General features: G+C 38.8%; 3 protein-coding genes across 4 annotated transcripts; all 3 read left to right on the forward strand.

The window, feature by feature from the left end:
- Nucleotides 1–165: 165 nt before the first annotated feature.
- On the forward strand, nt 166–7010 carry otos (otospiralin). Its single transcript, XM_026179977.1, has 4 exons — nt 166–1647; nt 1801–1867; nt 2318–2341; nt 6592–7010. Exons 2-4 carry the CDS (start codon nt 1810–1812, stop codon nt 6777–6779), a joined length of 270 nt encoding a protein of 89 aa, XP_026035762.1. The 5' UTR covers nt 166–1647; nt 1801–1809; the 3' UTR covers nt 6780–7010.
- Nucleotides 7011–7419: 409 nt separating this feature from the next.
- cops9 (COP9 signalosome subunit 9) lies at nt 7420–14635 on the forward strand. The gene is made up of 3 exons (XM_026180823.1): nt 7420–7624; nt 8871–8943; nt 14547–14635. The coding sequence occupies exons 1-3, from the start codon at nt 7562–7564 to the stop codon at nt 14582–14584; spliced, it is 174 nt and encodes a 57-aa protein (XP_026036608.1). The 5' UTR covers nt 7420–7561; the 3' UTR covers nt 14585–14635.
- A 2221-nt stretch (nt 14636–16856) lies between these two features.
- On the forward strand, nt 16857–25181 carry and1 (actinodin1). 2 transcript variants are annotated; one of them, XM_026180814.1, is made up of 8 exons: nt 16857–17450; nt 17529–17674; nt 18140–18214; nt 20785–20829; nt 21191–21336; nt 22661–23050; nt 23472–23678; nt 23757–25181. In XM_026180814.1, the coding sequence occupies exons 3-8, from the start codon at nt 18142–18144 to the stop codon at nt 24729–24731; spliced, it is 1836 nt and encodes a 611-aa protein (XP_026036599.1). In that variant the 5' UTR covers nt 16857–17450; nt 17529–17674; nt 18140–18141; the 3' UTR covers nt 24732–25181. The 2 variants fall into 2 exon arrangements, with proteins under 2 accessions (XP_026036599.1, XP_026036598.1); XM_026180813.1 differs by lacking the exon at nt 16857–17450 and having other exon boundaries at nt 17462–17674; nt 18134–18214.
- The last annotated feature ends 918 nt before the right edge of the window (nt 25182–26099 follow it).

Below are 26099 nucleotides of genomic sequence, written 5' to 3' on the forward strand. Positions count from 1 at the left end.
CTGATATAGGGTGTTGATGTCATTAGACCACACCCCTTCTCATTACAGAGATGCACATCACCTAATATGCTTAATTGGTAGTAGGCTTTCGAGCCTATACAGCTTGGAGTAAGACAACATGCATGAAGAGGATGATGTGGACAAAATACTCATTTGCCTAATAATTCTGCACTCCCTGTAGAGAAAGTTGAGGAACAGGTAAAACAAAGACAAGAACATGAAAAAGTGCCTAAAAGGCAAATAACTACAACACTGAGGAAAAAAAGATAGAGGAGATGATAGAAAGATGATATCATGATGTACATTACTCTCTGAACTTCATGTTTGCATATTGACACTAGAGTGGATCATTTTCCTTGGTGATGAAAAAAAGGTTCTGTGTATATTACAGTTACTCTTTACAACCATCATTAATATATTGAACATTCTATTCTGATTCACTCTGATTGGGGAAATGCAGTATTTTCAATAAATTTTTAGATTTTAAGGGTTACCGCTGACATGATTTATATAAAGGGGGCAAGTATCACTTTTATATAGTCGACAGATTATTCTTGCAGCACAGTGATGCAGGGGTTTCTTTGTGGCATGAAAACATCACAAAGATGTTGCTTTAAAGACATTATAAATGAATGTGCATGTGAATGCCTGCCTGTTTCTCTGTGTCAGTCCTGGGATTGAGTGGCAACCAGAACTAGCCAACTCTGAACTGGCAGCTGAGACATGGACTGAGAATTGTGTCTGGATTAGTGAAGAAGGCACCAGACGCGTAGCTTGTGGGGCTGTGAGGATGCCATTTAATTTTAATGGTGACAATTTTATTTGTCAGGTTTAAGAATGTGGATCCAGCAAATATTTGGCTTCATCCTTAAAAATGTGACTAAAATAAAAAAAAAAAATGTTTGCAGATTACCAGTTCATTGACTATTTATACAGGGAACTAAATATTTATTATGGGGAACCAAATGTTACTGCTCTACTAAAAGAGTCAGGAGAGATTTACACTTGTGGCCATTCATGCTGCCTTTTCTCTTTCCCAGTTTTTGTTTGGGTGTTTTAATCAGAATTTACACCTCAGTTTACATTACAGTTGCTGCAGTAGGTTTTGTTGGGGTAAAATGTTTATCTGTTTATCAAAAAATGCTTGTCTGTTTATTTCTATAAACAAAGAATAATCATTTAAAAATAATAAAAGCCATTCAGCTCAGCTCTACTTTATCAGAAGTAAAACTGTTTTACAGCATTAACTATTAGACTCGATCAGTAGCAGTGGTGGTCCAGAAGGACCAACTTGCTATTGTGTTCAATTTTTTACTTTCCTCCCAAATTAAACAGCTATAAATGAGCCTGAAATTCAAAACAAATCAAACTACTTCTTCTTTTTCTTTTTTTTAGTAGGTGCGATGTGTACACAGCTGAGAGAAATATTTGTGAAAATATGAGGACAGCTCCCCTCTGAGTATACAGGGTACAGTATAATCTGGGCAAGACCTGGCGGGGTTATGTGCTTGCATGTGTGTGTTTGCTTAAGTGTGTTTTTGGAGGTCGGCTGCCTCTTCCTTCACTGAGCCCCTCACACCACAGACCTCAGTGAACCAGCAGAAGATCAGCAGCATCTCATTGCACGGCTTCACAGACTATTCACAGGTAAACAGCTGCAGAGTTTGATTCTGGTTTCAGAAGATTTCTAGTATATATATCAAGATATTCACTTTATTTAATGTTTAAGAGATTTCACTTTTGCAACATAGACAAAAAAACAAACAAACTACAGCATTGGTGGGCATTTTCTTCATTTAGGAGGGCGACATGAAGCTGCTGGTGTTGCTCGGTATTGTCTTCTGCCTCTTTGCCTGTCATCTCAGTGGTGAGTTTTTCTTTTTTTAATCCACAGAAAATATGTTCCCTTGAATTCAAGAGTTGGTGTGTTGTAGCTAAAGTTGAGTTTATTCATGCAGTGCAAACATTAATAAGTTTTAACACTAAGTTTGATATATGTACATGTAGAAATGTCGGTGAAAATAGCTGGAAATCATGTGATGTAACAGTGCTGCTGGAGAGGATTTGTTTTGTGTACAAAGAGGACTCTGAGTCTCCATGATGAATTCCTTCTGGTTTAGTCTGTTTGTGCGTGTGTGTGCGAATAGTTAACAATAATATTTGAGGAGGCAGCAGGTATTTGTAGTCCCCTAGGAAAAAGCTCTCTTTTCCAGACCTGAATCCCATCTTTGTGCTCAAGGAATGCCTGAAATGTTAACTTTTCCCCCACTTCTCCCTCTCTCCCTTCCCCCCTTCCTTCTCCATCTCCTCATTGCAGAGGCCAGGATCATCCCAGAAGGAGGTAACTTTTCAAACTTCTTTTAGACGTCTTCAGACATATAAAAAAGCTCAATGAACTTTGCATACATGAGTAGCCAAATGCGGCCGGTGAATCAAACCCTGCATTCTCTTTGAAATATATGTCCTATCATTATTATTATTATTATTATTATTATTATTATTATATCTGCATCAAAAGTTTTCTATAACTTTTCACAACTCTTCTGTAGATAACATTACAAGTACATGGCATATAATGTTTACAAATAGGAAAATGAACTGCTACATTTTTTTTATTTCAAATAAATATTGGGAAGCATTGTCATCCATAAATTAGTCAATGTCTTTTGGTCAAATGAGTCATGTGGACTCAACACCAGGCTCATCATGAGGGTTATTTGAAGACATTCAGTTTTTTTTCCACAGCCTTTTATAGCACTGAGCTCGACTCAAAGCAACTATGTCAACAGGGAGCATTCGCACAAAGGAAAGCCATTCATGTATATTTGAATTTCCTCCCCACACACTGTTGTTGGAATACAAGAATACAAAGGAGAAAGGGCGCGTCAGCTATGCTTGTCCTTAAATACTGACTCACATGACAGATGCTAAGTCATTATTTTCTCACATGTAGGCTCCAACAGCGGTGAGTGACCTCTGAGACTCTTGTGACCCTACCAAGGAAAAGAATTTCTCCACAGTGATATAAGCCTTGCTTATAAATGGGTGGATGGGGTGGTAACAGTCTTCAAATGGAATCTTAAAGCAACTTTAATAAACTAGAACACTTTTAATGCTAAAAAAAATCAGGATGCATAGATCAGGTATTTATTTAGAGAGAAATACTAGAGACAAATCATATTAGTTAATAATTTGGTCTTTTTAGTCTTTAAAAGGAGCGTTGATATGACATGCACATTTTTTTGTTTATAATAATCTCTTCAACTCATGACTTGTAGGAATTTATTCTACAAACTAACATTCAATTTTCATTTTAAACAGGCTTCTACCTGGACACCTGAATTAACGTTTGCATTTAGCAGTAAGAGCAAATATATGATTTTAAATGCAATAAAGTTGTCTCTAATGAGCTAATGTTGGTTGTATCTCTCTGAGAGTGGTAAACACCAGTTCTCCCTTCCCACTATCACCTGTTATTTTTGCTCAGAGGGGGTCATCTGATTGTTGGGGGTTTTGCTCTATTGTTGCAGGGTTTTTTGTTGTTTTTTTTACTTTAAAATATGAGGCAACTATTGTTGTTATGATTTGCCAGTGTTTAGCTGTCAAAATAAAGCTTTTACACTTAGGATTACCTAATACAATACCATTGTTCTGTGATTGAGTTGGGACAGCAACAAAACCCTTTGCTGATCTAAATACCTGGTGGAAATGAAAGCATTGTAAGAACCACATTTTCCATAGAATATGTTAAATAAGTCAACAAAGGCAATGCCTGTGCAGCGCTGTGGTTCACTTTGTTCTAGAGATGGCACGATACCACTTTTTTATGTCCGATACCGATATCATAAATTTGGATATCTGCCGATACCGATATGAATCCGATATAGTGTGTTTCAACAAAACTGTTTGTTTTTAAATATCTTGCTGCATTTTGTATAAGTTCATACTCAAGTTTAAAACAACAACTACACTAAAGCTATTCTGTTATACCTGTATGCAAAAAAAAATATTTCATAGTTCAGCAATACTGATCAATCTAATAAACTTAAACCTACACCATCCTCCCTATTCTGGTATTTTAAAGAGTACTTAGCGTAAATATTAAGCAACCTAACTAATAGGGTTCCAACTCCTAGCAACAACAAAAATAAATAAATAAAAAATAGGGAACCACCCCTCACGCTCCACCTCATGATGCTTAATCGATGTAATCAACCTTAATTTGATGCAGTGTGAAAAAAAAATGCACAGAAATCAATTATTTCCTGAACTCTCTGCCTCCCTCTCACGGACAATAACCATATCCAACTTCTTAATAGCAATGAACTGGTCTGCATTGGTGCATCATATCTTTATTCTCTTCCCCCTCCTGCCCCCCCCCCCCCCCCTCTTTCTTAAATAGATAACTATCATATCTGATATCATATCTCACAGTACAATAATATTGAATGGGTTGCATTGTTGTATTTTGTCATGTTTCTCAGGTCTTTGTCTGAATTTCTACGAACATTATTGCTAAGGATTGTCTTATTGCATTGGAGTCACACTGGGTTAAATATGTACACTTGGGTTTTAAGGGGTATTTATTATTTTCTTCTTTTTTTGGGGTTGTATGGAAGCCCCAAACGCAATTTCATTGTTCTTGACAATGACAATAAATAAATAAATACTAAATACTAAATATTAAAATATTAAATAGATTCAACATCTTTCCTCAACAAAACTGCAGACTGCACAGATGGTACCTTCCCAAAGGAAAAAGTACTATAGCTTACTAAGATAAGATAAGATAAGATAAGATAAGATAAGATAGAACTTTATTAATCCCTCGGGTGGGTTCCTCTGGGAAATTCGATTTCCAAAAAGCACAGCAACGACCGAAGTTACAGTTACAGAATTGTTATATATATATATATATATATATATATATATACATACACACACACACATATATATATATACATACACACACACACATATATATATATACATACACACACACACACACATATATAAATACAGAGACAAATATAAATAAAATATACAAAGGGGATAAATAGAATAAATAGGAATAAAAAATAAAAATACAAGTGAATTGCACATTTCAAGTATTGAGTCTATTGCACCGTTGACTATTTACAAAAAGTATTGCACAAGGTATTGTACAGTGAGGTGAAGAGGCACTACAGCTTAGTTGTTCCCCCCTCCTTTGTCCTCCTGTTTCCCCTCCCCCAGAGAGGAGTTAAACAGTTTGATGGTGTGTGGGACAAAGGAGTTTTTAAGTCTGTTAGTTCTTGTCTTGGGGAGAAGCAACCTGTCACTGAACAGACTCTTCTGATTGTTTATGGCCGTGTGCAGAGGATGCCCAGCATTGTTCATAATGTCCAGCAGTTTCTTTAATGTCCTTTTCTCTGCCACTGACACCAGAGTGTCCAGCTTCATGCCGACCACAGAGCTAGCCTTCCTGATCAGTTTCTCCAGCCTGGATGAGTCCCTCTTTGCTGTGCTGCTCCCCTAGGGTATACTAGGGTATATATATTAGACTTAATAGTTACTATATACAGTAATTGACTTCTATTCATTTTGCATCAAATTAAAACTTTGGGTGTCAGATAATTATTTATCAAAAGCTCGACATTTTAAATGAGAATAAGAAAGAAAAGTATGTCTTTGTGCCCCCTTTTCCCTGTTAATGCCCTATCGGCCTCCCTGGCTAAACTTTGCTAGATCCGCCCCTGCACAGTTACCAGCGTCAGCTACATAGAAAAAGATCCTGGTGTAGAAAGTAATATTAAATACATTCTAACAACAGCTGATCAAGCTTAAACGTGCTGCTGTTGTTCAGCCGCTGGTTTCCTCTTTCTGGTGCAAAGTGGGCCAAAAACAAACAAGAGACACGGACTCGTGACAGAAAAGCCGATCAGCCGATAAGCAGTTTCATGATTGAAGTAGCAGCAGGAAGAGGCAGTCGCTCCATATATTGTTTGTTAAGCTTAACGCAGGAATGCTTTACAAACATTCAGAGATGGACTTACACACTTGCTTTACTTCTCTCGGGGATAACTTTGTCGGAGATGAAATGCCGGGTTGCTAGCGAAGCTCCACATGCTATCCAGACCACGACAGGTCCCGCATGCGGCAGCCGCTCTATCACGTGATGCATACTGCTCCGACGTGCTAACGTTCTGAGGCGAGTTACGGCGCGTTGCAAGTTTTGTGAGGTGCTTTCGTGATATTTAATGGATCGGATTACATTTTTTATTTTTCTCCGATATCCGATCCAGTAATTTAGGTCAGTATCGGACCGATACGTAATATCGGATCGGTCCATCTCTACTTTGTTCTCTGTGAAAAATAAATAGCCATTGCCTCTCTTTTCACTTTCATATGTGGGAAACGGTGCCTGTGATATATCAGGAGTTAAAAACACCTGGTGCTTTTCTGAATGTGTGAATATGAACTACTACCAAAAACTATATTTACTGCAAAATATCATCAGTAAATCCCTAACATGATACTTTATGGTCTGTAACAGCATCTGTTTGAGACTGTATGTACCCTGTCCTTTCTGACATGCCATGTGTCTTTCAGTGCCTTATGATGAACCACCAGCTGTTCCCTACTGGCCGTACACCACCTCTGACTTCTGGAACTACATTGAGTACTTCAGATCCATCGGTGCCTACAACTACATCAATGAGATGGCCCGGGCCTTCTTCGCCCACCATCCCATTGGAGACACTCTAGGATATGAGACCAATGCAGGCCATGAACACTAAGAGAGGTGCTAGACCCAAAAGAGAGAAAAAGTAATAAGAGCATGACATGAAAAAAAAATGTTATCATGAGGGTTTATTAAAGGGAAATAAGGAAATTATTATAAATATGAAACAAAAGGGGGATGTGAAAAGGAACACAGATTTTTTTTTAGTAGCTTAGTCACGTATATACAATAGAATTAGACATAAATAGCCCTCTTATTGTCATATAAAGTGCCACAAATAAATAAACAAACCATTCTTCAAATATGTAATGGAGTCTGAGAAATGATTTCTTTTAGTCTTTAGAGATCTAGTATTTTCTCTATACTATTGCTATTATTATTATTATTATTATTGTTATTGTTATTATTGTTGTTGTTGTTGTTATTATTATCTATTTATTTGTTATTATTGTTGTTGCCATTTTTGCTTTAACAAGAGGCTTACAAAAATACTCAAAATTTGCGATCACTATTTATAGTATATTTTGCAGGCTGTCAAAACAGGACTTAAATGGAGCAAACCGCACTTACCGTTTTAACTTTAAAGACTTGAACTTTAATTTGATCTATTAATTTATTAGAAATGATTTAACGTGCTTTGCGCGTGGTCATATTGAGGAATATTATAATCACCCATATTTTTCTGAGGGCGGACCGAAAGCGGCTAGTCAGCAGCGAAAACCGGGCATGAATTAGTGTTGCACACGGTTGTTCTGTTTACCACCACTTAAGCCTCGATAACTGCTAACGCAAACGCACCGTTTGACCTAATTGCGGCGGAACTGCTTTTAGAATAACATGAAGCCTGCAGTGGATGAAATGTTTCCTGAAGGAGCTGGTCCCTATGTGGACCTGGACGAGGTAGGTTCTCAGATTTAGAGCTTTAAATTAACCGGCGTCTAGATGTGCTAACGCTAACTAGCTCCATATGTTTAAAATGACATGAAACGGAAGCGATTAATATAATCGCCTAGCTTGTTTGTTTTTTGTTTTTGTTTTGGGGTTGTTGTTGTTGTTGTTTTTTTTACATTTAACTGCGTTAATACGTTACATTTTGGGTTATTCAGTATTCTTGATAGGAACACCTCAGCTCATCCCGTTAAATGCGTGCATGTCTATGCTGTTGCCTCAGCAAGAAGTCTGATTTTGAGTTCACCATCTTTCTGTGTGGAGTTTTCATGTTAACCCCGTGTTTGCGTGGGCTTTCCCGGGTACTCCGGCTTCCCCCACCGTCCACAGACATATAGTTAATGGGGTTAGGTTAACTGATGATTCTAAATTGCCCATTAGTGTCAGTAGGAAGTTATCTTTTTCTATGTGTTAGCCCTGCTATTGACTGTCAGCCTGCCCATGGTGTACCCCGTCTCTCACCCTACGATTGCTGGGATAGGCTCCAGCTTTCATATGTTTTGTTTTTTTAAATGGAGAGTTTCTCTCTTGTTATTCCAACTTCCTCCCACGTCCTAAAGACATGTGTGTTAGGTTAACTGGAGATTTTAAACTAACGTAAGAGTGAGACTGTCTGGTGATCTGTGCTGGGTATAAACCGCCTCTTGCCCTCTGACAGCTGAGACTTCAGTCCTAAAATATTGTTGTTGTTGTTTTTAATTAGTTTTAATTGCTATAACAAGGGTATTTTACAACTTTGGCATAGATAAGATTTGTCTTATCTCACTTTATATTGGGCCTGTTATCTTTAGTTTTAAATATAATTGAGTGTTTATTTTTTTGTTGTGTAACATTAAATCTTTGTGCTGGATATTAGTTAAAAGCTCTAAGTAAGCTCTGGCTAAATTGTTAATGTTAATTGCTTTTGTTTTCACTTGGAAGAAAAAAATCCCATCCATTTGCAACATTCAAATTTTCAGGTTATTATCTCAGAATTTCAACTTAATAACTGAAGTTTCAAGTTATTTTCTCAATTTTGAGTTTATTTCTCAGAAGTTTGAGTTGGTAAGTTGAAATTCTAAGACCTGAACTTTTAACCTGTGGATTTTGGAGGAAATTTCCATAGCATACACTGCTGTGATGCAGTAAGTGTAGCAGTTTGTGTACATGTAGATCTTTCTCATGTGGTATGACTGGTTGCACTGTTGTGTGTTTGCAGGCAGGAGGCAGCAGCGGTCTGCTCATGGACCTGGCAGCTAATGAAAAAGCTGTGCACTCCGATTTCTTTAATGGTAAGGGACAGGTTTCTGCATCTCTTCCCAAATTATTAAATTTGATGAGGATTAAATTTACTTCACTGATTCAATTTAATGAGGTTAGGGCTTACAGAGTCGAGCTGGAATTAAACATAAATCTTGTTTTCATATGGCACGGCTAAGCTACGATTCCTTAATTTGTCTCATGAGGCAAACAAATGTGATTAAAACACATGGTATAACATTCCAAAAATAAGCAACGGCATGCTCCTTTCTCTATTTATTGATCACATCTAATAGAAAAACGTGTGATGTTAACAAGTAAAAACCCATTTAAGAGTCCCCAGTTTGTAAATTTGCCTAGTTTAAGCAAGATTGTGTTTGCATGCAGAGAGGAAGGTTCTTTAATGTTCAAGGCAATAACAGAAAACTGGTAAACATCTAGATTTCTAATAGGACAAGCAGACGTTTTGCCTTTCCAAAACCTTCATTTAAAGTTTAAAATACATTAAAAGTGTAACTTAAGGTGTAAATATGAACAACTCAAACAAACATAAAAAGTCAGCAAATAAACTTTCAAAGACGTGAAATAAACCCTATATGTTCCAGTATATTATTTCAGTAATTTGAAAGGCTGTGGCTGAGAAAGCCTTAAACCTGTTACCCATTTTCTTCCTTTAACCACGTTATCTTCTCACATTAACCCTCAGCAATCCCATTGTTCCCCTGTAAACACCAGTTTATGTGCAAACACAGACGCAAAAGACACACTATAAAACACCGAGCAAATCTGTTTTGTGCTGGCTGCCGGTGGAACAATTTTTGGCTCAGCAGCACATGACCTAGATAGAAAAGAGCTGATTGTTAAAAAGAGAGCGTGAGGGAAATGAGAGAGAAAGAGGATGGTAAAATGAGTTTATAGCTGCTGTCAGACCGAAACTCAGCGGGACACCTCGCCAGTCAGCTGCACACACACATCGGCACTCATCACCTGGGTCGTTAACACTGCTAGAACTGGTTCCCCTCTACCTAATAAGCTCTGTACTTAAGAGTATTGTAAAACTATAGATATCATCATATTTTAAAGCTCTTTTTTTAAAGTTGTTAGTTTTTTCCTGTAATTAAAGAAGGGGTTGTGCTGACTTGAAGAAGGCAAAGGTCCCCAGATCACATTTAAACGTGACAGGGTGAGTGCAGTTATGTTACGTCTTATGCATATGTAATAGAGGCCTTAGTCGTTGTATTTTGAAGCCCATTGCAGCATTAACACCTTTAAGCTCCGCTATAACTTGCTGTTCACACTTTGACATAAAAGTTTGGTTTGGAGCCAGAACCTCTTTTCAGGTAGTTGTAGTTGACTCTTTTGCCTCTTTTTCACTATAACCTACTTTGTTTGGCTTGACTTGATTTGACTCTAGTCAGTTTCGGATGTTTTCCATTAAATTTGGGTACCATCTCAGTGTGGGTGAAGTCATTATAGCAATGTAGCTCAAAAGTCCTGTGATGTAATTTGTACGTGACACAAACACAACAACAACAACAACAACAACAGAGGATATCAAGTTAATGTTATCTCTGGTGCTAAACTGACTGTAAGTCTCTGCACCTCGTCACTGGGCCATGGTGTTGCTCTGTGTGTAACCGTTCCTTGTTGCCAGGGATATTGAATTTAATTTTTGTGAATGAGTCACTGACATGACTGAATCAGTGATATCACTCCCTGGCTAATCAGTAGCATGCAGTTTGTTGACGTCACATTTTTGGTTTAGCTCAGTCTGCTTGGAATCCCTGCCTACTGGGTATTAAAAAGTACCTGGTACTAGGACTGGGCCATATCATACCGTTCATGGTAATACCGGTATAATGTTGGGCAACAATAATATGGGTAAAACGCGCATGCACAGTGCCTTTGTTTTCATACGCACATTGCAGAAAAAGCAAGGCGGCAACGGAGAATGAGAAGGGCGAAAGCGGATCGTTGAATGAAACGGATGAACCAGAATTGGTTTGTAAAAATGCTGCAACTTCAGTGATGTGGAACTGGTTTAGCTTTTGTCCGTCAGATACACAACAAAGCACTATTTTTGGTAGAGCATGCTAGCGGGCCGTCGTTATTACCGTGTTTTTTGAAAATACAGCACACTTAAAATCAATCCTTTGATTTTTCTGAAAATCAACAGTGCCCCTTATAATCCTGTGTGCCTTATGTATGAACTCTGGTTGTGTTTACTGACCTCGAAATGATTTTATGTCGTACACGGCGCTCGAAAATCTGTCAAATGTTTTAGTACGACTTTGCTGGAGTTGTAAAGTATTTTGTTTAGTGTCAATTATACCGTCAGTTATATTGTTATCGCAAATTTTCAAATGTATATCGTGATAAATATTTTTGGTCCTATTGCCCTGCTCTACCTGGTACCAGGTATTGTCCCCAATATGGAAAACCCTAATATCCGAGTCAAATCGAGCCAAGTCACATCATGCTAATTAAAAATGAGGCCATTGTTCTGGAGATTTCACTTTACTCTTATGGTCAGTGAATACTGGCTCTATCTGTTTATAGAAGCTGGATGACCATGCAGAACTGCTGGTTTATTTCAGAGACAGGGCTCTGTAAGTGTGGTATAAGGTCAATGCAACAGTGTGAAACATGAGATTTTTTTTTTCTTTTGAAGACAGATTGTGAAAGTGAGGTGTGTCAAGGAAGCTTTGGCTTTTATGCCAGATTTTTACACCACTGAAAGTCATTACAGGTAGCCGAGGGCAAACTGTCCCTCATTACTGAAGACTGAAGAATGTTCACTTCGTCAAACAGTTTCTCAAGCCTGCTGTTGCGAATCATAGCCACCCTTTGGATATTTTGACAAATTAAATTTAGTCTGCAAACCTTCTTACATATGACCGGCATAAGTGGTTGCACAGTTGTATCAGTATTTTCTGTCTCACTATGTTGGTGCAGATTTCTTAAAAACTTGGAAGGTCAGAGTGCAGTTTAGACTAGAGATAACACGATACCACTTTTTTTTATGTCCGATGCCGATATCATAAATTTGGATATCTGCCAATACCGATATGAATCTGATATAGTGTATGTTTTATTCAACAAAACTGTTTTTTTAATATCTTGCTGCATTTTGTATAAGTTCATACTCAAGAAAAAAAAAACACTAAAGCTATTCTGTTAAACCTGTATGCAAAAAAAAATACGCTGCACCCAAAATATTTCATAGTTCATCAATACTGAGCTAATAAACTTGAACCCTACACCATCCTCCCTATTCTGGTATTTTAAAGAGTACTTAGAAGAAATATTAAACAACCTAACTAATAGGGTTGCCAACTCAAAGCAAAACAAAAATAGGGAACCACCCTCTGCCTCGTGATGCTTAAATTAAAGTTGATTGCATTGATTAATGCACGTGTAAAATAAATAAATAAATATGCACAGAAACAAATTATTTTTCTACAATAATTAAATAGTACACAGTACAAGTACATTTTACATCAGATTAAAGCTTTGGGTGTAAGATTCAGACAATTATTTATTAAAAGCTTGACATTTTAAATGAGAATAAGAAAGAAAAGTATGTCTTTGTGCCCCCCTTCCCTGTTAATGCCCCACCTGGCCCCCTGGCAAAACTTTGCTAGATCCGCCCCTGCACAGTTACCAGCCGTCAGATTCGTAGAAAAGGATTCTGGTGTAGAAAGTAATATTAAATAAGTTCTAACAACAGCTTATCAAGCTTAAACGTGCTGCTGTTGTTTAGCCGCTGGCTTTCTCTCTCTAGTGCAAAGTGGGCCAAAAACAAAGAAGAGAGACGGGAGTCGCAACAGAAAAGCCGATCAGCTGATCATTGATCAGTTTCATGATTGAAGTAGCAGCAGGAGAGGGAGGGAGGGAGAGAGAAGAGGCAGTCGCTCCATATATCGGTTGTTAAACTTAACGTGGTAATGCTTTACAAACATTCAGAGATGAACTTACACATTTGCTTTACTTCTCGCGGGAATAACTTTCTCAGAGATGAAATGCCGGTTTGGTAGCGAGGCTCCAAATGCTCAACCAGACCGCCGACAGGTGTCGCATGCCACAGCCGCTCTATCAAGTAACGCATACTGGTCCGACGTGCTAAGGTGATGAGCTGAGTTATGTGTGATATTTAATGGATCGGATTACATTTTTTATTTCTCTCCAATATCCGATCCAGTAATTTAGGTCAGTATCGGACCAATACGTAATATCGGATCGGTCCATCCCTAGTTTACACCAAACAAAACCTCACAGCTTTGCATCCAAGAGCAGTTAATATGCGGCAGTATGAGCACTGAGAGAGACGGATAATGGTCATAATTGTCATAACTGAAAATTCATCACTTAAGGAAGAAATGCTTGATTCATGCTTATGTAAGCAGGTTCAGATTTGTGCATTTGCATCTTAATGTATGTGTAAAATAGTGTCACATCTAAGGCAGTTTTAGGAAAGTTCCACCTTGATTAGAGGGAATGTAACTGATATTAATAGACAGTCCCCCATTCACTTGATAAGTTTCTGGTGACTTTCTCCTTCTGGCCAGTAGTAGTGGCACATGGCAACACTAGAGCGAACATACTGCCTCGTTTTGTTCCCTAAATGTCTCGTTAAAATTCCAGTTATTGACCCTGGATGAGAAATCACTTGTGTGCTATTTTAACCTTTTAATATCGAGCTGTCAGAGCCAGTTAGATCCTCTGGTGATGAGTAATTTTCACACCAGTCAGACTGTTAAGTTTGCTAACTGGCCTGTTAGAGTTTTGTCAAAGTGGGGGAAAAGTCTCAGAAGAACCTCATAATGTCTTCTAATGAAGTCATCTGTAGTGGTTTAGACACCATGCGTTCTCCAGATGTGAAAATACTGGCTTTTTAGTAGTATTGTTATTTATTTTTAACCTCTAGGGTTGCAACTAACAAATTTTGTCATTAACTTGTTTTTTTTGTTTTTTTCCATTATGTCATTAATTAATAAAACAATCCATTGGCCAATTATTTGTTCCTCTTCCTTCTGGGGTTCCAAGTATATTTAAGTGGTTTCCATCTACCCAACACTCATGTCCCAAGATAATAAAATAGAAATCACGAAAAATTAAATGTTTCCACCTGTGATGCTCAGACCAGTCATATAACTTTATTACCTCGTTGTGTGAACAGATATGTAAATAAGAGTTTTCCTTGTCTTTTTAAGGCCACAGTTACACAGACCTAGAGAGCAGTCAGTGAAATCGACTCTTTTCAGAAGACATAAATTTTGCTTTGAACTCAGACTTTTTGCTCACACTCACAGATCAATTACTGCTTAGTGGGTAATTGGCAAGTGTTTGCAGATATGTCAGCATCTTCTGTGGAACTGCTCATCAACTTGTTGGTGAATACCTATTTTTTTTTTTCTTAACAACCAGTGTTTGCCAGGCAGTCACCAACCAGTGTGTAGGTCTGCGTCACTGGGGTATAAGATAATTATTTATTTACGTATGTGTTGTGTTGGTGGTGCATTAAAAAAAAAATTCTTAAGTATCTACAGAGCAGCATGAATTGTGATCAATATATAAAGTAGATTTAAACTCTGTAATTCTTTCCTTGTCTTTGTTCTCCTGTTTTTTTTTGCAGATTTTGAGGATCTGTTTGATGACGATGACCTGCAGTGATGACACCTGTTTGAGCTGCTGAACATGTACATAAAAGGAATGAAGAAATTGCCCCATTCTCTCTACAAGTCTCTTATTTGTACAGTTTCCCTCGTGTAAATCACTCAGCCGAATATTGAAATAAAACCTTTTTGTTTTTACAAAAAAAGTGGTGGTGAACCAGGTGTCTGAATTCTGAGAATCTCTTACATTCCTGCTGAAGAGAAAATTATGAGTATGGTTTTGGTGTCGTCTTGTTTGAATCTGCTCCTGCCTGGATTGTAGGCTTGTTTCTCCTGAGAACCACCTGTTAGCAGACATAATTACATATGTGTTAACGTGATCACTCAATGATCAGCGGGAGCATGATGGGACAGGAATAGGGCAGGAAAAATGTGGAAATGCTAAAAAAAACCAAAAACTCCAGAACAAATAAACATGAAAGAAATAAAAAGCCAGTGTGCAATAATTAAGGTATGACTATGCAGGAACAGCAAAGTACTGTAAACAGAGAAAATGGAAAAAAGATGTTTCTCCTCGTCCACCCTCTTTTTAATGGCCGACTATACTAAAACCAACTTCTTCCAAGTACTTTGGTGACAATTTGTGAATTTTCCAGCATGATTGAGCAACATGTCTCAAGACAAAGCAATAACTTAATTGCACAAGATCAGAGTTTGGATTCATGGCCAGGAAAACTCCAAATCTTAATGAAACTGAAAATCTGTAGTGAGGCTTTAAAAACAGGTGGATGGAAAGATTTACATTCTGTACAGGATAAAGAAAATAATGAAGTTTGTATGTTATATTTTACAAGTAGCATGCTGTCAAGAGTATTTACCTAATGCTTCATAAAAAGTTTAATTTTACTTTACTAAAGGCAGATTTTGTATTTAGTATAGGCCTCGGATTATGGAAAGTTCCAAACTACAGCAGGTCATCAAGTGGAAAACTTGCTATGGGAAACATTTTACAATTTAACGCCAGATTAAAACCAATCAGGTCAAACACTAAGGTTACTAAAAGAAAGCTCTTCTGCATAGCAGATAAATGAGATATACAGTAAATGCATGTGTAAGATTTAGTGTTTTATTGTAAAAGGACAATTACACAGGTGATACTGTCAATAAAATAACATTTGTAATGAGTAGTTACATTACCAGTTGAAGCGCAGTGGTATTTTTGACACATACAGTCACGTGGGCTCTATGTAGGCCTGCGAAAAACTAGCTTGATCCTTACAGCTTTAAAAGTTAAGAGGGTACTAAGCATCCAAGTGCTGCTAATCAAATGCACTTTATAAATCACTTATCCCTTTACCACATCTTTAAATCAGAAATTTTGCATTCAGGTGTGTGTCAGTGTCACAATCTTCCCAGGAGTACACATTCCAGCAGACAATGCAATGCTCAGAGAAACCCAAGAGCTCCATCTCAGACTACGCAGGCCTCAGTTAGAATTTTAAATGTTAAACTTCATGACAGTGCAGTAAGATAAAGACTGAACAAGTATTGTTTATGGCAGCACAGCTTAGGTTTGCAAAAATTCAGTGGAACAAACCTTAAAGTCTGGAACAATGCCGTTTGCACAGGCAAAACTACATTGGAGATGTTATGCACTAACACCTCATACGAGCTGTTAAGCACTTTGGTTGGCTAATGATTTGGGTTTGTTTTGCAGGCAAAGGACCTGGACAACTTAAACCCATTAGGCTGATGGTGAAATTCTCTGTATATCAAAGAGTTCTAGAGTCAGAAGTAAGGCCACAAGTCTGACAACTAACATTTGGCCCAATTTAGGCCATGCAATGGGGCAATGATCCAAGCACAGAAGCAAATCTCCATCAGAATGTTTGGAAAAAAGAAAAAGTGTTGCAATGGTCCAGTCAAACTCCAGATCTCAAACCAAAATGAAGCAACGCTGTAAAGAAGAGCAGGCCTCTTCCTTTTGCTCTACAAGGACTTGCAGTTTTCTCTAATGGTGACCAAACTAAAACACCTCAAGCTATTCAAAATCCTCCAACTGTAGTTCAGTCTTTAGCTATTTCACAATCAGTCATTTAAGCACCGTGTTCAAAATCTTATACTTCCATAAATGTTAAACATATTCTCTCTCTGGAATAAGACAATGTTTAAAACTGATTTTCTCTTAAAAGTCATATTTGTTTTAAATTAAATTATATTTAGTGTCAAAAATATTTTCAGTAAAAGAACCAAAAACAATAAAAAAAACCCTGCAGCTATTCTGGACATAAACCTGATAACATTACTGAATGGCCTAAATGAATTATAGGCTTATATAGTCAGATGTGGTGATATTGCATCATATATCTCAGATACATCGTTTTTCTACTAAAATCATTGTGTGTGTGTGTGTGTGTGTGTGTGTGTTTGTGTACCTGTGTGTGTCTTACGTGGCTGGCATGCCTGAACACAGTTAAACTCAGGAGGAAACTGTAGATTATCAAATTCCTCATGTGTGGACCAGCTGTGCTTGCATGTTGTGTGTGTTCAGACAGAAGCTGTGGTTTGGCCCTCATTGAGGTCTCTGAGAAGTGCTTATGTGGCACCTCAACGCCCCTTTATTTTACAGCCCTGTGTCTTTCCTCTGCCTCCTCTGTGGTCTTTATTTTACTTTACATGAGTTATTGTTGCATCTCTGAAACAGATGTGATTTCTTACATTTAATATAATTAAACAATCAACCGTGAAGTATCTTAAATTAACAACTTGAGGTTTCTTCTTTTCACCCAATACTCCACGTCTTCATCTTTACTCAGAGCTCTCCCACCGTCTCTGCTTTTCTGTCTTTAATTACAGTGCCTCCAATTGGCTGAAAGTTTCAGCCAATCAGGCATCTTCTTGGGGTGGCCCTTGACCCCCCTCAGGTAATCATGCTGAGCCTTTTTTAGTGCGTGTCAGAGATGATGGGCTCACTTTAAAACGTTGCTGGATCCTTTTGTCAGATCAGTCTGTAAGAAGAGCTGCAGGGCAGGCAAGGAGTCCCTAACACACACACAAACACCTCCCACGTACACACCTGGTGGACTGAGCTTCATCCGAGTCCACTTTGGATCCTCTGGAAGGAAACTCTGAAGTCAAACAACCGCAGGTAAGAGACCAAACAGTGCAGTCTGTGTTTACTTTTGGTAGAATCAGGTATTTTCCGAGGCTTAAAATTCTGCTGAAATTCTGCTGAAAAACACCTGGTTCTGTTTTACTATGACAAACCAGTAGGTTGAACCCAGCCAGGAGCCGTTGTGGCAACATGTTTGTTTCAAAAGTTCAATTCCAAGCCACAGGCAGAGGTCACTTCTCCAACTGTTGAGGCTTTTGATAGAGCTTTAAAAGTTTTGTAAAGCTATTTTTGAGCTTTAAAATGCATCTTTGTGAGAAAAATAGTGACTCGTGGCTAAAATGTTACTACTATGGCTGGTTGGACCATATTTTTGGAGCCAGTGATCAAAGTATATGTGAAAAAAAGGATTTTGCATCATGTGAAGTGTCAAACAGGTACAGGCACAGAAAGGATCAAAGTGACAGTGGTTTTCAAGATTGTGTTTTTGTTGAGGTCCAGTCATGGCTGAAAGAAGACGGACCAGTTTCTCCGGTGTGTTGATCACCATTGTGCTGGCTGTGATGCTGCTGCCTGGTGAGTACCCAGCAGACATGGGACATTACAGACGGCGTCAGATAACAAGGCCAGATTGTCAGCTATACATTATATTATAGCGAATTATGGAAATGATGACAGGTAGCTAAATTATAATGTTGATTAGTAATCTCACAGTGTAAATATATTCATATTCTATAATACTGCAGATTGAAATCTCTATTGGAAGAAACAATCACAATAACACAATCAGAAGATGCACAATTAGGAGCCCAATAAATTAAAGAATTATTAAAAAATATTTGCAAGACAGCAAAGCTCCAAGATCTCCAAGAGTTTGGAGGTTAGTCTGCTTTATGGGTGCATTCCAAGCTCGGTGACAGTGTTAGGATCTCAAATGAAAATGTGTTAGTGGTGAAAAGATGGAGCTTTTTCTTTTATTTATATTATATACATTGCTTGGGTTTTTGGTAGGTCTGCAACAAATATTTTCTTAATCAAACTTGAGGGTTTTGTTTCTAAGTGCCTCCAACAAAGTCTGAGATAATGTCATCAGATATCTTAGATGCAACCCCAAACCTAAAGATAATCACTTTGAAATTGTATTAAAGGCACAAAAGCACTAAAACCTCACACTCCAAAACCAGCAACCCATCGTATCTTTCATCAGAACAAAATTTATTAATATCTTACACTCTTATCTAATACTTCAGTGTATACAAAGCTATAACTAATTAAAAATCTGTCTAAACTCATCTTATTCAAACAGGCTTCAGCAACTTTCAACTACTTTTCTAGCTCCACTTTAAAGCAAAGTTACCTGTAAAACACGGTGCCTCTATGACACGTGGATACTCTGAAAGATAAGCACACTCCCCAAAAGTCTTCAGTGCTGAGATGCTGCCATTTAAAGTGAAAAAACATCCCTGAAAGACTGCAGTTTCCGGTGAATGCTCACTTCTCGCACTGCAAGTCTGTTCTTAAATACAGTCCTTGAGCAAATAAGAGTCCATTCATGTCCCGACTGATGGGTAGAACAAAAGAACAATGATGACATAAAAGCATGTTTCCAGTTTTACGAGTTGAAAAACTGAATGATTGAAGAGTAAATCGTGAGGTGAAGGGTAGACTTTACTGTGGGTAAGAATGAGTCATTCAAGTCCACATTGATGATGAATGTCAGCCATTATTTCTTAATGTTAGCAGGGACACAGCAGTGATGAGTGACTTTCTTTCTTTGTCTGTTTTTAAAAAAATTAAATATTCATGAATCAGAGCTTTTACCTTTTGCATTTAGGTTGACATGCAGTTATTTTAAACCATTAAAAAACACACAGCTGGCTATAGATCAGTGTGATACTAATAAAGCTATTCAGAGCCAGAGGATCTAGCTTTTAGACTTACAACATTTTTGATTTTGTGGATCAGTTTAGCAGCTTATTTTTCCAACTTTCCTTTGATTGTTCGAGCCTCCTTAAAATGCATTTGCCTTGAGCTATTGCTTCATTTCAAGGTTCAGTTTGTTAAAGCTAAAGTTTAGTTGCAGTACATCTGATGAGTTCATGAGAACTGGGTTTCACATATATCATCACGCGGCTCTATAACATGCCTGTGATGCTCATATATCACCGGCGATGTTGCAACATGGAGACAGTTTGTTCCCCTACCACCTGTTTCCAGTTCTCTCTCTTCTTGATTGACATGCTTTCTTTTAAAATTGGTTTTCAAAGTTACGCTCCCTGATGGATAAAGGGGAAAAAATACAGTAACGAGGAAGAGGAGGAGTTACTTTGATCAGTAAAAAAATTATTACCTGTCAGCATCACCTCCTCTATGCCCTCTTAAAGTGCTGCTGTTTCCAGATGTGCCTGCCATTTTTTACAGGCTTGTTAAAAGAAAGAAAGAGAGAAATAGAGTGGATATACTGAGGCAGCATCATTCAGCCCACCCTCCTCCTCCTCCTCCTCCTCCTAAACATCACCATGGGTCACCTTCCCACCTTCTCCTTTAACTTTAGGATCCATACCTTTAGTTTAACCTCACAGGTGACAGTGCATATCCATTCTTCCAATCCCAACATTAAAAAAGAAGAAAAGAAGAAGAAAAATCAAGAGATTAATGTTTTTTTCCACTTAAAACACACGGCACGTAACCCTAATTTATCCCCTGTGGATCTTTTTAAGGCTGTCATCTGTTCCTCTCTTCTTCTTCCTCCTTCTCCTCTTCCTCCCCTTCTGTGAGGGACTAACACCTTCTCCCTGCGGAGATGAAAGGAACCCGGAGCAGAGCTGAATCTGAATCTGCTGTTCCTTCGACTTCAAACTGTGCACACGTGTGCATGTATGTGCATACAGATACACACGGCCCTTTGAAAGCACAGCGTGGGGCTTCGTGTTACAAGCACCCCTATAAAAATCTACAAAGAACTGCAGTAACCAGTGCTTCAGGCAGTGCCAATTACCCCAGCCCTATTTAATGAAAACTATCAGCCCGTAAGCATTTGAGGTTTAATGTCATGTTATCGCTTGGATATTACAGACAAATTAGATTAGAAAGAATCAGCAATTTTGACTTCAGCAACATCTGTTTTTGCTTTTCTCTGTTTGCAGCATTCTTGTCTGCTGGACCAATTGTGCAAAAGCCCAGAGGAGATGGTAAGTATGTGGTTTTTACCTTTAAAGATACTTCAACATGTGTGTTTGTTTCTAAAGAGTGCACGGTGACCGAGTTTTTGAAAAGTTTGTCCATGGAAGAGGTTTGTGATTGGAAAGTAAACACAGATTTATGACTTCCACCTCACCTGGCTTCTGTGTAGCTTCAACTCTTGACCCTGTGATTGAGAGCTAATGTGAGATGGAAGCCGTTTTCTAGCGAATACAAAAAAAAGGGGTTTGAGTCCTTGAATGTTTTGTTGGAAACTTTAAAAGTCACTAGAAAGTCCTTGAATATGATGTCAGCGTGGAAGCCTTTGGATCAGCCGTGTCTTTGCTTTTTCCCCTCATCTCCTGCCCTCAGCGGGGGAAAGCATCCAGGAGAAGGCGGCTGCTGCAGCAGCACACAGGAGGCTGATCCGCAACCGCAGGAACATCAGCTGGTACAAACAGCACTCTGACTTCTGGGCATGGTACAAGTACTTTACTGACAACGGCAACCAGGAGGCAGTGAGTGAACGCTTTGTTTTCGACATTAACGGTGTCATGAAATGAAAGTTTCCATGTAACACTTCAGCTGTTCAATATGAAACAAAACTCTTTAGTATTGACAAGTTGTTAATGAGATGATTGGTTCTCTTATATTTAAAGCTGCTCTAATTAATGCTTTTATATTAACCCTTTAAAGCCTGAACCATGAAATAATTAAAATGGATTTTTAATATATTAATGTACATGCCAACTTATTTGTATTGTATTTGCCAAATCTGGCATTTATTTTGCAATGTATTGCTTAAAAATGTGTTGTGCAGTTTATTTAGGTTTTTTGTGGGGGAAATAATCATGTTGATGATGTAGAAGTTGCCATAACTCACAAAAACTGTATGTATCAAATGTGAGGTATTATAGGTATTACTTGAGTCTTTTGCAGTGACCAAACCATAAATTAAATCTGATCTCTACTGTTTTAGCACCTTTTAGCACAGTTTTTGGTTCCTTTCAGCTTCACTGCTTTGATTTATTGTTGCTGCCCTTGTTTTTTAGACATGACAAGGGGGCAAGGAAGGACTCGGAATTTGGATTCAGGAAAAATGAGTGGAGTCACTAAGAAGTCGCAAATATTATTATCATCCTAAACCTGAATATATCACTAACAACTCTCACATATAAAGTTAATGAGCCAGTAAAATCAGGAGTAGTTTGAAAAGTTGCGTGAATTTCTGCTGGGAAAAGTTGACGGAGTGAGTTTTATCAAACAGGAATTAAACACACACAACCAAATGTCCTTTCAAAGGACTCTGCAGCAGGCACCAGATCTACAGAGGCCTGTCCAGCTTCTTTCACCAGAAGGTTCAGTTCACCTAAACAGCTAAACTAAAGATTCACACCTGCTACAAAACACAATAAAACAAAAGAAACAAACAAAAATTACATTTCTCTTACATGTCAACATTATAATCAATAAAACAGGGTTACCAACAAAAAGCTAGCGTTCTGCTAATGCATGCTGATTGGTCAGTTACTTCCTTGATAGCACCAGTTTTCAAAAACAGAGGCTAGGAGGACAATCGTGTTTATGAATAGGAAGAAGCCGGTTATTACTGCTGTTTTACAGTCTCATACTCTTATATTAAAAAACCATAATTAAAATTGCCAGAGTACAAATGTTGACCACACAGAGTTTATCATTTCGGCCAGAGATAGTTTCTTTCTGAGCGCCTCCCTGTAAAACTGGATGTTCAGAGAGTGGTGGTTCTCTGAGAAGCCTTTTACTTTTATTGATGTTACATGTCATCCGATCAGTGAAAAAACAATAAACCCTTACTCCCTTCAGATTCAGGAGATGGATCGCATCTTCCTCGCCTACCTCCAGAACAAGAACCGTGCTGAGGGGCGTCGCTCCTACAAGGCCTACTTGAGACACCTGGGAGATGTTTATAAATCCTGCTCCGATACTGAAGACCCCAACTGCGTGGCTTCCTACACCAGCAGGGCCAGTCCTAAAGCGGAACCCCCCAAACCTGCCCCAGTAAAAACCTGTGACCCCACCAAGGACCCCTACTGCATGTACATGGCTTTAGTCCAGGGAAAGAGCCCTTACAAGCCATTGGTGCTCCCGGCTGCCACCCCTGCTCCTCAGTACGTCCACTCTCCTGCTCCAGCCAAGGACCCTCAGTCAGGGTACTATTACTACTCGCCGTCCACGATGCCTTTCCTGACCATGGTATGCTATGTATTTTTTGTGCATAGTATACATGTATATTTACTGTATTTTAATTAATTAATTATTCATTGCACGTTTTGTATCATGGCATACAAAATATCACAATTTTTCAAACTGTTTACAACTGAAAAACTGATTATTGTTTAAATTTAAGGTAATTTAGAGAATTTTTAGAGTTCTTTATTTAGAATTTAGAGTTCTTGTTAAAACTTATGTTATTATTAGATAATAGAACCTTAGACTGCTGGGCAGTGGTGCATCTGAAAGCTCCCATGGGTAAGATTTGCAAACCTATATCTATAATTGTTGCCCAAGATGGATGCATTCAGCAGGAGCAATAATTTAATTGCTTACAAATGTTTTCGATGAGAAAAAATTTGCACCCATCTCATAATATGGATCCTTGTTTCTCGTGCTTCAGGAGCAGAAGGTAGAGTTGCTGCGGATCTGTGGCTCTGATGATGTGGAGTGTCTGCAGTACCATCTGAAAGCTGCTTATGGGTATTCTGGTGGGTCCCGTCCATCATATGCCCACCTTGGCTGTGACCCCAAGAAAGATCCTGCCTGCAAAATGTTACAGAAAGCTCCTGCTGGTCTCTACATGAATGCCTATTCTGCCTCCAGTACGGTAGGTCTTATTCGTCATACTAATTTCCTTCAACAGCTTTCTGCATTACTGTATTTTAATTTTACTCTATCCCTCCAGGCTCCCCAAGCTGCACCAGGATCCTGCAATCCTCTTTTTGAAGACGGTTGCAACCCTCTTACCGCCACCAGATTTTCCACTTCTCCAGAATCATACAAAAGTAACGAGAGAGATCAGGCCGCTGCCATCCGTGCTGCCCCTCCTGCTGAGCAGTATGACCCCTATTCCATGTATAGGGATTCTTATTCTAATGTTAACAGAGTCACTGATCCTTATGCTATGTATCGCCAGGCCAGTGCCCCAACTTCTCCTCCAGCTACTGATCTCTTTGCTGTACTGCGCCAATACATGGCCCAAGCTCACACTAATGACCCATATGCTCCACGTATGGGGGCTGCTTCTGAGTCAAACTCCAACGATCCTTACTCTACTATGCGTGATGCAGCAGGCGCTATGCACCTGCACACCCCTCCCTCCCCCAGGCAGCAGCACCCTTATTCCTATCCCAGTTATGAGGAACCTGCCCAGGAGGAACGCCACCCTCTGGGTCCCCCAGGCAAAACCAAGGAGGGCTACGACTGTTTCATTGGCTATGACCGTGAATGCTATCCCGTGAAGCCCAGCGCACCTCGCTCTGGAGTTCAACGTCGCATCCCTTACCCTGCTGAGGCCTATGAGCCCCACCTGAATTCTGACGGCACCCGCAACGGCGTCCTGGAGCCTGTAAACCCACACTGTGACCCCGAGTATGACCGTGACTGCCGCCTGCGTCGCTATGAGACCGAGCAGCCTCAAAGCCAGCCTGAACGTCATGCTGCAGAGGACCACAGCCAGACGGCAGCCGAGAGAGAGCAGGTTAATCAGGACCAGTATGAAGCAGAGCCCTACCAGAGCGGCCAGGAGGAATCTCACACACCCTACCAGCCTCTCTCACAAGGCATGCCCAGCCTCCAGGACATACTGAGGCGCTATGGAGACCAGTATCCCGGGCAGGAGGATCACAGAGCTTATGCAGACAACTACCACAAGAAGTAAACAGGCTAACACGCACAAAAGCATGCAGATGGACATGAATGCACAGTCCCAATGCGTTCCTGTAGTTCAGCCCTTGAACGCCTCATGCCCCGAGAAACCAGTTCTATCTGGACCAGAGGTGGGACACAGGTGAATTTGATGGACCCAGAGAGCAAGTACATGCATGTACATCCCAAACACAGCTTCTTGCTTTGGGAGCCTGCTAAAAACTTTCCTGGAACGCCTTCTTATAACTTTAGTTGCTTCAGGCCTGATGCTTTGATTTATTGCTTTTTACTTTCTACCTTAAACTCTCCTCTGTGCTTTCAAGTGTGTAATGACCTCGCAGCTCTCAGCTTTGCTTCTGTATCTGTGCATTATTTTTAAAATGAAATATTGTTTATTGCTTTTTGACACAGATGGATTGTCATTTTTTTCATTTTAATTGTTCTAATAAAAAATACAGAAATATGTTTGTTGGCTTTGATTTTTTTTTTTTTTTTTTGCATTTTACTGCACCATGACATACTGACTAGCTACTATAATCTGGAACAAATGGATCCACTCAGAAAGAAAAAAACATAATATGGGTATTTGGGGGTTACATCTATGATATAAAAGCTGAAGTAGAGTTTTAAGAAATATAAGCATCCACTGATTTTTGGTTTTTCATTTCTTTTGAATGAATGCAAAGGGGGGGGAAAAAAAATCCCGACTTGTATTATATGTCCAAAATAAATAAAAGCAAACTTTAATTAGAATCAAGCATTTCTTGGGTATTGCACGCTGTCTGCCAAAATCTTGAAGTCTTCTGAACAGAAATATATATTCTGGTCCAGGGTTACCATTTGAATAAACACTGGACAGATTAGCAGGCTTTACTCAAATGACAATTTGCACTCACATACCGTGTACAAAACTTTAAATATACTTCACTTACACAGACTATAGGGTTTATCATTTAGTGTAAAATTATTATTATTTCTACTGATGCCCTGAAGTAAATGCAAAAAGTGTAAATTTCTTTTGTCAATTATTCCCTTTCTCTGTCTCATTAACACACAGGGGTGGCTGTAGCTCAGGAGGTAGCGCACGTCATCCACTAATTGGAAGGTTGGTGGTTTAGTCCCTGGCTGTCCCAGTCTGCATGCCAAAGTAAAGTATCGTTAGCGTGCAACCCTCAGGTTTTTTTCTGAATTGTTTATTGGACTGTGAATGTGAAGCAGAAAGAAGAAAAACAAATGCTTGAATGAGGACTGTTGTATAAAGCAGTTTGAATGCCTCAGTCAAGTAGAAAATACTACGAACGAGTGTTTACCATTAACATAAATTCATGCATCTCATTGCTTTTTGAGAAACACTCACATGGGATTTTAATAGTCTTCCTTT

Source organism: Astatotilapia calliptera, chromosome 9, assembly GCF_900246225.1.
Source record: "Astatotilapia calliptera chromosome 9, fAstCal1.2, whole genome shotgun sequence".
NCBI lineage: Eukaryota > Metazoa > Chordata > Actinopteri > Cichliformes > Cichlidae > Astatotilapia > Astatotilapia calliptera.